The sequence below is a fragment of the Oryctolagus cuniculus genome, chromosome 2 (genome assembly GCF_051225735.1).
Source record: "Oryctolagus cuniculus isolate XC-2025 breed Fujian yellow rabbit chromosome 2, ASM5122573v1, whole genome shotgun sequence".
Lineage (NCBI taxonomy): Eukaryota > Metazoa > Chordata > Mammalia > Lagomorpha > Leporidae > Oryctolagus > Oryctolagus cuniculus.
This window is the reverse complement of record NC_142868.1, coordinates 47,768,688-47,780,936: the sequence shown is the minus strand read 5'-3', so window position 1 is coordinate 47,780,936 and position 12,249 is coordinate 47,768,688. Positions and strand designations below refer to the sequence as shown.

General features: G+C 54.6%; 1 protein-coding gene across 3 annotated transcripts in view; it reads left to right on the top strand.

The window, feature by feature from the left end:
• The window catches only part of DPYSL2 (dihydropyrimidinase like 2), a 149,959-nt gene that overhangs the window by 123,024 nt on the left and 14,686 nt on the right, over positions 1-12,249 (top strand). For all 3 annotated transcript variants that reach the window (XM_051842554.2, XM_002709455.6, XM_070068271.1), the window contains exons 5-8: positions 105-166; positions 644-724; positions 1,165-1,233; positions 6,645-6,765. In XM_051842554.2, the coding sequence (XP_051698514.1) occupies positions 105-166; positions 644-724; positions 1,165-1,233; positions 6,645-6,765 (333 nt within the window). The remainder of the gene's footprint in view (positions 1-104; positions 167-643; positions 725-1,164; positions 1,234-6,644; positions 6,766-12,249) is intronic.

The window sequence follows — 12,249 nt, the reverse complement described above, 5'->3', positions numbered from 1 at the left end:
GCTGCACGACTGTTAAAATTTCTTATTCCTTCCCAGATTGTGTTGGGTGGTGGTTTTGCTCTTAAACATCATGACCTAGCCTCTCTGTGTTGTTTGTCCTCCAGGGGTAAATTCCTTCCTTGTGTACATGGCTTTCAAAGATCGCTTTCAGCTAACCGACTCCCAGGTAAGACAGTGGGCACACTGGGGCCATGGCTGTCATGTGGGAGGCAGTGTCTGATGCAGGCACATCCCTTATCTCCTCGGGCAGTGGCTGGTGGATTGAGTTGCTGATATCATTTAGCCATTAGGGGAGTGTGAGCCCGGTGCCCTTGGCCCTGGGGCTGGTGCTCCACCGGCTCTGGACCTGAGCCTTGGTAGGGCCAACCATGGCACAGTGCAGCCGGGCAAGCCTCCCCTAACACATGGTGCATGTCGGGGGCTCATCCTTGAGCTTCTCACTCCTCACCCACATCCTTTTACCTGCATTGCCTCCATGAGTAACAGAGGATCCTCCTCTGCCCGACGTGGCCAGAAATGTCACCCTCAGGTCGTCAAAAAGTCTGGCTTCACAGAAGCAACTAAGGGGCACCGTCTCTTAGCTCACCAGCATGGTGGGGAGCTGGTTGTCCCGGTCTCTGACCCCTGTGCTCCTGTCTCTCAGATATATGAGGTCCTGAGTGTGATCCGGGATATCGGTGCCATCGCCCAAGTCCACGCGGAAAATGGTGACATCATCGCAGAGGTATGGGCTTTCTTCATCACCCGGGGCGGGGGGGCGAGTGGCAGGCACAAGACAGCCAGAGGCAGCTGAGTGTTCCCGTGCTATGAATGCTGGCACCATATGCACCTGCCTGTTGGGTGGACTGTGCCGATTCCTGTTCCACAGGGGGACTGTTTCTGCAGCTGCCTTGGGTGGGAGCTGGAACAACCCCCACACGCCTCCCTTGCTGTGGCTGCGGGTGGGGAAGACAGCAGCTTTCAGCACCCAGGGCATCAGCCGAGTGGTTTTGCAGGGCCATAACTGATGCTCAGACAGGACCGGGAACAGGGCAGAGAAGGGCCGAGTGGCCAGCAGTGCCATTTTCCCACCTTGCCAGGGCTGCCCTGGGCCTAGGTCTGTAGCTGTCGGAGCCCATGGGAGCCCGACTCTCCCTGACGCCTGGCTTTCTTTAATCCTTCCAGGAGCAGCAGAGGATCCTGGATCTGGGCATCACCGGCCCTGAAGGACACGTGCTCAGCCGGCCGGAGGAGGTGAATGTCCAAGAGCAGGATGTGTGCCGTGGTGCCCGTGGGCGCTGTGCCGAGCCTTGCGCCTTTGGAGAACAGGGCTCCTGTGTTGTTGACCTTGGTGTCTCTGAGAAGCCGTGGGTTGTGTGTGAGTGTGTGTGTGTGTGTGTGTGTGTGTATGTGTAGGTATGTGTGTGCATGGATGTGTATGTGTGTGTATTTGTGTGCATGTGCATGTGTGCGTGTGTATGTGTGTGCATGGGTGAAGTGCAGTGCTCGACTGACCAGGATGGCTCATTCAGCCCAAGACTCTCGTTCCTGTCTCTACTTCTCCAGGCCCTTTCTGGGGTGTCTGAGGCAAAGCTGGCAGAAGAGTGCTGGCTCATGCCTTTCTGCCTCAACAGTCTTACCAGCACCACAACCCGGGAAGGGGATCTGAAATGTCTGTGACGCCTAAGGGAATTACCCGTTTTTTCGTGGCAAGCCTGTGTGGGATAGAACGTAATGAGCAGGTTTGGTTGGCAAATGGTTTAAGATCGTGGAAGGAAAATGCAGAGCGGAGTCCCTGATGGTTCAGTGAGGAGGGTGCTCACGTCCCACCCCAGGGGATCCTGTCTGTGGCTTCCATGCCGCTGCCAGCCTGGCTTCTGTGACTGCTTTAGCCACCTGTTCTCAGAGTCAACCTCCTGAGGATGTTTAGGCACAGGGTGGCAGAAAATCATAGGCACCCTCAGTCCAGACCTCCCAGTAGTTGGTCCTGTGTTCGGCCTTGGACCAGTTTAGGGATCAGGCATCAGAGCTCAAGGACTCGGGGGGCAGAGGGCTGGCAGGGTTCCATGGTGCCAGCTTTCACAGCCCCCTTGCCTGTGCTGGGCACTGTGCTGATGTTCCCATTTCAGCTCCCCTGCTGTCCCGTGTGGGATCTGGGACACAGCTCTGCAGCTCCTGCACACAGCCCCAGAGTGCTCCCGTCCCTCGGCCTGCACCATGTGCCTCTGCCGGCCCTGCATGGGGGCTGCTGGGGCTGCACTGTGGTGGGACTCTCACCTCCATCCTCAAGTGAGGAGATGGCAGAGGGTGAAGTTTAGCGTCTGCCCGGTTACCTAAGCAGAGCTGGAGAGTGCAGTGTCCAGCCTGTTGCGTGCCTGTTCCCACAGTGCATGCTTGTGCGTGCATGTACATGGGTGTCCACTCACACACACACGCACATACAAGCACACCAGCCCAAGCTCAGCTGGGCCTCATCAGGGAGTGTACTCTCGGCTTTGTCCAGTGTACTGATGGAGGCCTGTACCCGCGGCGCTGATGGCACAGTTAGGGGAGACGAAGCTGCTGTCTGAGAAGAGCAAAGCTGCGTACCCGGCTACGTGAGGCTTCTTCCGCCTGCGTGAGTGTCCCAGGGCTGGCTTCCCTTTTTCTTCTGCTGTCTGCAGAGCAGAACACAAAAGCAGGAAGAAAGCCCACCCTGGGGTTTCCGGAAAGGAGAAAGCTCTCGGAGAGGTGGTGTTCTGGTGGCTGCTTTGACCAGAAAAATGAAAACCACTTTTACCTGGTTCAGATCAGGACGTTTCACTTCTGGCAATTGCTGCACTGAAAATGACAGCTCCCTGGCAGCCAATCGGAGAAGCTCCTTGGAGAGCGGGCAGTTGGGGGAGCGTACCAATCCCGGAGTGGGCACTTGCGGGGAGGCTCCATCGGGGAGTCTGTTTCCCAGCTGATCCGGAGGCACCAGTCACCTGTGGCAGCCTGAGTCATTTCCTCCTGACGGTAGCCCTGGGAGATGAGGAGAGTAGTGGGGAGTTTTAGAGGCTGAGCCAGATTAGAACTGGCACCCCCAGGCACCGTTGGCACTTCTCCTCGGCTGCTGGCGATTATTTTTCAGTTTGTCAAGAGGGAATCTGTGTGTGTTAACCCCCTGCGGGCACCATAAAGAGTGAAACGTGGAAGCACTCCGAGTGACTGTGAGCTTTCCAGTTCAGTGAGGGAGATTGTGCTAATGCACGTGAAGTGGTCGTGGGCGGCATGGGCCACAGCAACTCCTCTATCCTGTCCAGCACGGGCATCGTGGTGGATGACTTGAATCTGAACTTTCCGGAGCCTGGTCCTGCCCTTGTAGGCTTTTCCTCCCAGCCCACCCTGTGAGACTGCCTGGTAGGGTTTTCCCTGGGTTGCTCTGAGAAGCTGGGAGAGGAGAGGGTGGAGAAGGTGGGAATTAGTCACCAGGCTTGGCCGTGATGGAGTGAATGGGTGAGCATGTTTCTGATCCAGGCAGAGCCAGGTCCCATGGGTGCAGCGGGGCGAATGAGAAGCCATCCTTTCTGAAAGGGACTCGAGGTGAGCTGGGGGGAGAGAGGCAGGTAGGAAGTGTGCAGGATGGAACCTGATGCGGCTGGGAGCGGGTAATGGTTGTGAGACCCTGGTGGCTGGGAAGAGAGCGGGGACTCCAGGTGGGGTCCTGAAGAGTCCTTCACAGGAGAGGGGACCTCCCAATGGGGCCTCACAGAAGGAGGATGCAGGGGGTGGAGAGGGGCAGGGCTCTCGGGGGCATGTGGCGTGCTGGTACTGCTGTGTTCCCTGGGCAGGTCGTTTTCCGCTCTGGGCTTTGGGTGGTCTCATCTTTAAAAGCAGAATCCTGAGAGCTCTGTAATAAGGCAGAGATTTTATTTTAAACTACCATACTGGTTTACTTTTTTAAAGATTTATTTATTTATTTGAAAGGCAGTGAGAGAGAGAGAGAGAGAGAAAGAGATCTTTCTTTCATCTGCTGGTTCACTCCCCAAATGGCTGTGTGTGCGCACACACATACACGCACACACACACACACACACACACTAAATGCAGGAGCCAGGAACTCCATCAGGGTCTCCCACATGCTAGGCCTAGCAGGTGCATTAGCAGGGAGCTGGATTGGAAGCAGAGCAGCCCTGATTGACATGGCCTCCACCATAGGGATTCTGCTGTTGCAAGTGATGGCTTACTGTAACTCTTTGGCACACCTGCCCCATCACACTATTTTCATAATTTCCAAGTGCTATTATTTAGATCAGAGTTCAGTGTTGTATAAAATAGTGTATGTCTTGTATCTGAGGCATACACACACAAACACAGAAGGGTCAGATGTTCTGGGGAGTAGAGTTTAAAGGACCTTCTCTTCCAATGAGCTGCATTTTGGATCCACTTTGCCCAGTGCTGGGCCTCTTACCTCTTGGGGTGGGAGTGGAATCTGAATTGAACTCCCAGCTGAATCTGAGCAAATGGGATCCCAGTAGCCGGAGTCGTCCCACCAAGGAGACCAGTCTTCCTGGCAGCCAGTCTCAAGGGCAGGGCCCTGGTGTAAGCAGTGCCTTGCTTGTTGTACCCCTAGTTAGTACCATGACACACCCTAGTTAGTGTGCCTGACAGTCCTGGCGTGTGCCTGTGGCTCATGCACAGTTATTAATAGTGTGTCTTTTCACCTTCACAAGTGTCAGTCCTGGGACAAGCTGTCGGCTCATCACCGGCATGGCTGCAAAGTGCTGGGGATTCTGGCTGAGCCCCCGGCACACTTCACCCCGCTGAGACTCCGCCCGGCGCTGGGGCCAAGGAGAGGGAGGGCCCGTCCTCAGCTATTCCAGGAATTGGAAACAGCTTGGGTGTTCTGTGAGCTTTGTCAAGGGCCATTGGCACGGCCTGTGGATTTCTAGACATCTGTCTTCATGGAGCCCAGCAGGCCAAAGGCAGTTGAGTGAGCTTGTCTTAGTTTATGTTATACTAGATCAGGTTACTTGTTAATGCAGGGAGCTATAGATCAATCTCCATAGCCTAGCTAAGTTAATTTAGGCAGGAGCTCAGTTATTTTTTGTGAAAAATAACAGCTCTGGGCGGAACCGCCCAGTTTTAGTGCCATTAACATAAAATGAAATCATTTGTTTGCTCAGCAAGCAGTTTTGAGCACTTGCTGTGAACCAGGAGCCACAGTGGGAACTCCTGGGGTGGGGCTTGGAAGGTACCAAGAGTCAGACCCAGCTTCTCCCTTCAGAGTTCAAATCACGGAGTTTGGCCAGGACTCGGGAGGAAACCAGTGGCGTTATTTTTATTTTTTTACCTGAAAGGCAGAGAGAGGAGACTGTCTGTCTCCAGGTCTACCTCCCAGATGCCCACAACAGCCAGAGCCAGGCCAAGTGGAAGCCTGGAGCCTGGAACTCAACCCAGGCCTCCCGTATGAGTTGCAGGGACCCAAGTACTTGAGGCGTCATCTGCTGCCACCCCGGGTGTGCTCCAGCAAGAAGCTGGATCGGGAACAGAGTGTCCAGGACTTTGTGAAGCACTTTGATATGGAGTATGGGGTCCCAGGTGTGACCCATTCACTGTACCACACGCGCATGCCACCAATGACTTTTGAAAGATGTTTATTTTCATCTACTTGAAGAGAAAGCGAGCGATATCTCCCATCTACTGGTTCACTCCCCAAGGTTGTGCCAGACCAAAACCAGGAGCCCAGGTCTCTATCTGGCTCTCACGCGTGGGTGGCAGGCCCCAAGGCCTTGAGCTGTCACCTGCTGCCTCCCCAGATGCACTAGCAGGAAGACGGGTCAGAAGCAGGGTAGCCGGGACTCGACCTGGCACTCCCGTACTCACCTCCCAAGTGGTGGCTCAACCCGCTGCACCACAGCGCCAGCCACCAGGGGCTTTTTGTGATACTGTACCATCCTCTCCTCTGCCCGTCATACACACTGCTGAATCTCTACATACGACACGACTCGGTCCTGGGAGTCTTGCCTAATTAGGTGTTTGGGGTTTTTGAAAAGTCCATGACTGAAGCATTAGGTTTAGAGAACCAGATAATTGTTTAGAACCGTTCTCCTATCTCGTGCCCAAGGTCGTACCCAGCTGGGGCTGGCCAGCCAGGGTCATGTTTCACACACAGGGGGCTCACTGCCTTCTCAGAGCCCTGTGAGGTCGCGTTGTCTCGGGGGCTGACTCTGGCTGGCATTTTGGTGAGCATCTGACGGAAGCCCTGTCCCCCAGATCCCATCACTGAATGTCTTGCCTCGAGACTAGGGATGCCGAAAGCAAAAGCCAGTGGCTGTGCATGCGTGGTGGGTCTCAAATGTTAGCAAACATAAAATCACGGAGACTGTCGACAGCCGCGGTGTTAGGTGCTGCCCCTGGGGATTCTGGTCTGTGAGCCTGGGCAGGGCCTGGGAATCTGCATTTCTTAGAGACTCCAGGCTGATCCTGATGCTGCAGGCTCGCTGACCACACTTGGAGAAGGATCAGGACAAAGTCAGCCTGGTCGTTGCTGCTACGGAATAGGGGGTGATGGCTGAGTCAGTGTCACCCACCCTGCAGTGCCTCTTGGGACAGAGCCTCGGGGACACAGCGGTTTCTCTCTTGCTGGGTGGGGATAAAGGCGGGGTGGGCTGGGTTCTCATGCTTGCTCTGCTGTTCTGTAGGTGGAGGCTGAAGCGGTGAACCGTTCCATCACCATTGCCAACCAGACCAACTGCCCCCTGTACATCACCAAGGTGATGAGCAAGAGTGCTGCTGAAGTCATCGCCCAGGCCCGGAAAAAGGGTGAGCGCTCTGGGCCCGGCTCTCTGGCTGTGGGGTGGGGCGGGGGTGGGGGGAATCCGCAGGGCACCAGGCGAGGGCTCCTGTTCCAGACCCTCACGCCAAGTGGGCCTCTTTCATCACGTTCCAGCATTAACCTAATTACAGCCGGGCGAGGCAGGGAGCTCCTGTTTCCTTCCTTTGTTCCACTGTGGCCTTGTTCCTAGCTATTTAAAGCCACGCGCACAGCAAAGGCTGGGTGGGCAGGCCCCCCGCCCCCGCCCCATAGAGTAGTTGGGTTAGCTGGACGCAGCCTAAATAAACACACACACACACAGATGACGTCCATTTCCGTCTGCATTAGTACCCTTGTGGGGAGCATGGTTTTGTGAACCCCTTGTGTGCTGGTGCTTTCCTCCCAGGTAGGTAGGAGAGCCCTGTGGGGAGTGGGGCGGCTCTGGGCCCAGACACTGTCCCGGGCAGTTTTCTGGTGCTCAGCTTACACCCTGTCCATAAGCTCTGTCCCTACCTGGGCTGCAGTCGCTTCTCTGTTAATTACCAGGGAGTCCATTGAGAATGTTCTTGGAAACTGATTCGCTAAGTGCAACTCCCAGTGCGTCCCCTAGGGCCGTTCCGTGGAGTACCTTATACCTGGTGAAAGCGGCGGAGCCCTGCTGTCACCTGCCCCTGACCATGAATTTGGGTCGTCCCACCTCTTGTTGCATGCTTGTGGTCAGTCCATGCACAGAGAGCCCGAGAGCATGCGGTTGACTTTGGGGGTGGATCTTAGCTTGCCGGATCTGAAACGCACTTTGTCTAAATGACCCCTTTCTTTTCATTCTCCCTGTGATGTCCCGCACCGCTTGGCCTCTCTGTGCCTGTCGTCACTGTGTCTCCAGCTCTCTGCCTCTTCCCCCTGCGTTTGTGTGCTGTTCTCATTCTTTAGACTCTGTCCTAGCCTCCTAATTTCTCTCAGGCTCTTTCTTTGTCCCTAAGCAAGGGAGCGATTTGACCTCTGTGACTGTCTCTGCTTCTCCATGGGATGTCATCCACATGGATCGAGGAAGGCTGGCGGGTGGCTCGGTGCAAGCCCTGGAACAGATTGCTCAATGACCACTGAGTCATCTTGTCCCGAGAGATGATGGCTTCCAGGCGGACCCAGCAGTTCATAGCCCTTTCTTTGAATCTCTCCAGAGGCCTCTGTGCTTTGTAGAGAAGGGTTCCTGTGTTACCGACTTCTTGGACACCTGCCCTCTCCTGGCCGCCGGAGGAATTGCCTTCATCTCAAACCAGCCATCTACTGAGAGCCGGCTTTGCCCTTGTCTTTCTGGGGACATTATGATGCTGACGGCGTCCCGTCCGTAGCTCTGTGTCACCCAGGCTCTCATTTGCAAGGCAGCTGGGCGTATGAGGGATCCTCCTCTTCACTGATGGCTGTCACAGCACTGCTGCTTCTGGGTAGCGTAGGGACGGTTGGCAGTGTGAAAGGGGTCAGGAGGGGTGGCTTATTTTGTGGATTTTACCAGCCATGCTGTACCCAGATGAGAAGAAGAAACCAAGCATTGTAACGCAATTTTGCCCTTGTTGAGGGAGAGTTTACTGTACGTTCAGTTGCCCACTTAGCTGTCCAAACTGGTGGGCAGAGGGGTCCAGCCTCTCACCAGACCTCGGCTGGGACAGGTGGAGCCGAGGAGCTGCCCTGCCAGCGACACCAGAGCCCTTTCTCCTGTGTGTGCAGCTGGGGGATGCTATTGCAGCATCTACTTCCGCTCCGGCACTCCGACTCGGTGCCAGTGCCCTCTCTGTTGTCTTTGGAACTTTGGAGCCTGGGTGTGTCCTGGAGGCCGAGCACCAGGAGGGGACGCCTGCACTCTGTTCTGGCCTAGCACCTTCCGGGTGTGAGCCCCACCGTGCTCACGCCCTGATTCCCAGAGTGGCTTCTGCATCCAGACTGTCGCCCTTTAGTCCTTGAGAGTCTTAGCTCGACACAAACCTGAGCTGCCGGAAAGGAATTCCGGTGCATTCCGGTGTGGACAAGCAAGAACGGGCTAAGTTCCCCGGCACATGAGGCTCGCTCTCGTCCTGTTGGGAGGCAGCCCAGGCAGGGGTTTTCCATTTTGTTCTTCTTTGCAGCTGAGTAAACGGAAGCTCAGAGCTGGTGAAAGGTGGAACTGGGGCTGGCTCGCTGGGCGTTGAGTTCAGGCCCAGGTAGCCCTGTTGGTGTCTGACCTCGTGGTTTGAGAGTATTTTCATATGGGGAATCCGTGGGAGCTGTGTCTGCCGGGGTTTACTTTCTCAGCAGACCTGGGAGAAACTGGAGCCCAACACTCAGTGGAGGCCTGGCTAATGCCGAAGCAAGGATCCCCAAATGACCAAGAGAACAGTGCCAGGTTGTGTTAAGGTTTTACTGCCTGAGATCAATATCTTGTCGCAGGTCAAACCCTAGCTTCCCTGTGCACCAAACCTCGTGATGTGGAGCTGCTTCCGTATCATCTCTACTCTCAGTTTCCCGTCTCCCAGGGGTGGCTCACTCCCAGCATAATGCTATTTAAATGAGATAATGCTGGTGAAGATGCGTGTAGTCACTGTTAACAAATTATGATCATGATAAAAGAATGAAGGCCTGCTGTCGCTTCCCCATTCGTGGAGGAACGACACAGGACCCTGCGCTGTTCTTTTGTCTGCTCGGCCCTTCCCGGGTTTGCTGCTGGTTCTTCCCGGGTTGGCTGCCGACCCCTCCACCTCCGTGGAGGGGCGGCTCCCCCTGCCACTTTACCCACTTCCGCGGGGGAGCGGCATACCGCCGGCCGGCTCTCTCAGGGGCCGCTCAGATGTTATCCGGATGTTCCTGGTGCATGTTGTCTCTCTCTTCCTTTATAGTCCTCTTCCACCAATCCCAACTCTGCTACCCACACGCCGAGCACGCTGCTCTCCTCCAATCAGGAGCAGGATCAGCTCCTGCAGCTCATCAGTCAAACTGGCGAGAGGCAGCTGCGTAGAAGTTGTTTACTCCTCTCCCAGCGCCATATTGTGGGAGAGCAGATGCATAGAATAAGTCTTAATTCCAGTAACTTAGTCTAGTCCGAGTTGCTCCCCACAGCCTGCCATGACCTTGAGCTTGTTAGACAAGCAGAGCAGAAGCCTGCTGACCTGGGCTAAGAACTGTTGGCTAAGGTTTGTCTGTCTCCTGCGGGTGGGTTCTGATGGCCCCCAGAGGCGAATGGGAGGCACTGCCAGCCTCCTGGCACCCCACTTCTTCATCTGTGAAGTGGGGAGGTTCTTCATTTCGTCAGTGGACTTTGCCTAGGTGATGCTGTAGGCCTTTGTACCTTCACTCGCTGGGGAGGGAACCCATGCTGTCAGAGAAGTGTCAGCCCCAGCTTCCGGGGAGCCCTCAGTCTCCCTCAGTAACTGCTAGCTGTTGTGAGTCAGAATCCTGCCGATGGCGGGACAACGACGGGATGGCAATGCCTAGTGATCCCTGGCTGCCTCCCCACCCAGACACTGCAGCAGGAAGCACTGTGGTCACAGGCACACCTGTCTCCCCAGAGGTCCGCCACCTCCACCTCTCCTGGCTTCAACCCCGCTTGCAGATAAGGAAATGAAAACACAGCCAGCACCAGATGGTACTCTTGAAAAAGACTTCGCCATCCATTGGGTTAGTAGGCTCATCTCATGGAAGAGAAATGGAAATGCAGAAGTCGAGCCTCTGGCCCCTGGTCATCCGGCCTGTGGGAAACAGAATCACGACTCCAGGCTCTCGGTCAGCTGTCTTTGCACTGAGAATCTCCTGTGGGAGTTTCTCCTCTCGGCTGGGCTCCCTTAGCCTGCATCTGGTCCACGTGTGAGATCTAGCATGGCCGACGATGCCTTCCATGTGTGAATGGTAGCCCGTGGGCAGTGCTTAGTGACCTCATCTGGTGGACATCTTCATCCTCCTCCTTACCACACCCCACCCCACCCCTGCACACTAGATGCAGAAATATTCAGAACAGTTGTAGCGACAGCTGAGGGCCATTAAGCGCTGGAAGCCCCAGTTCCAGATGAGATGTCCTATGTTCTGTGGGCCAGTTGGAATGGCTTGGGCACCTTGAGAAGGGCCTCTGAGGACCACTCCAACCTGAGGACGGACCTTAGTGTTCAGCTCATGCACCGCATAGTACTCTTGAGCCTAGAATTCGGATTGAGAGTAGCAGGTGGGTTGGGTTGCGAATGTCATGAAGTCTCACCAAATACTGTATTAGTCAAGGCGATCCAGAGAAACAGAAGCAAAGAGAGGGAGGGAGGGAGAGGTGTAGGTGGGGGAGAAAGATTGATCGATTGATCAATTGATCAATTGGTTGTAGAGAGTTTTTTTCCCCCTAGAATTGGCCTGCCTGTTTGTAGGGCTGACAGGTGTGAAATCTGCAGGGTGGACCAGGTTGGAGACCTGGGAGGGTGATGTGGCCGCCAGAAGCTGAAGGCTGTGTGGAGGCCGGATTCTGTCCCATCAATGCTTCACTTTAACAGCAGATTGCCTGAGGTTGAGGATTTCCTTTGTACTCTAATTCAGCTACTTGTGGATGAGATCCTGGGTTTTGTTTACAGCCATCACGGCTCTGCACCTGTAGGAAGGCACTCTTTAGGGCAGACATAGACATTTTGGGTCTTTTATGGGGTTCTTGACGTATTTATGGGGTCCCTGAGCTCATTCTTTCCTTACTTTGTGCAGCACAATTAGGGCCAACCAACTAATACTGTTATACTCATTGATTTGACAAAAGTGCTTTTTTTAAAAAACAGATTTATTTATTTATTTGAAAGAGTTACACAGAGACAGGGAGAGATAGAGAGAGCTCTTCCAACGGCTGGTTCACTCCCCAGATGGCCACAACAGCGAGAGCTGGGCCAGGCGGAAGAAAGGAGCTTTATCCCAGTCTCCCACATGAGTGGCAGCGGCCCAGGCACTTGGGTCATCTTCCACTGCTTTTCCCAGGCCATTAGCAGGGAGCTGGATTGGAAGTAGAGGAGCCGGCATATAAACTGGCATCCATGTGGGGTGCGACTTTTACTGCTACGCTACAATGCTGGGTCCTGACAAAAATGTTCTAAGATGTCAAATCCACGGGATCTCAGAACCTTGCCTCTTACATGTATTTGGAGTGTGCAGGATTGATATTTGTGTATCTTTATTGCACCATCAGGCCGTGGACTACCAGTGCTCTCTTTACTACTGGAAATATCCTCTTTCATGCCTTTAAGTTGAATCACATTAGAGAGCTGATTCCCAAAACCCCAGCACCAATTCAGAAAACTCCTCCACAAGGTTTTGTTGTTCCAGAACCATCCTCAGTGACAAAATTGGACAGTGTGGGTCCTAGGCTCATGGGGTCCGGCGCGGGTTCTCTGAAAAGAAAGAGAGTGGAGGTGTGTGTGTCCGTGGCTTTGTCCACCCAGTTGGTTTTTCGCTCTGCATTTGTGGCTGCATTCTAAGCTGCACATAAGATCTATCATCCTGGTTCTCGTCCA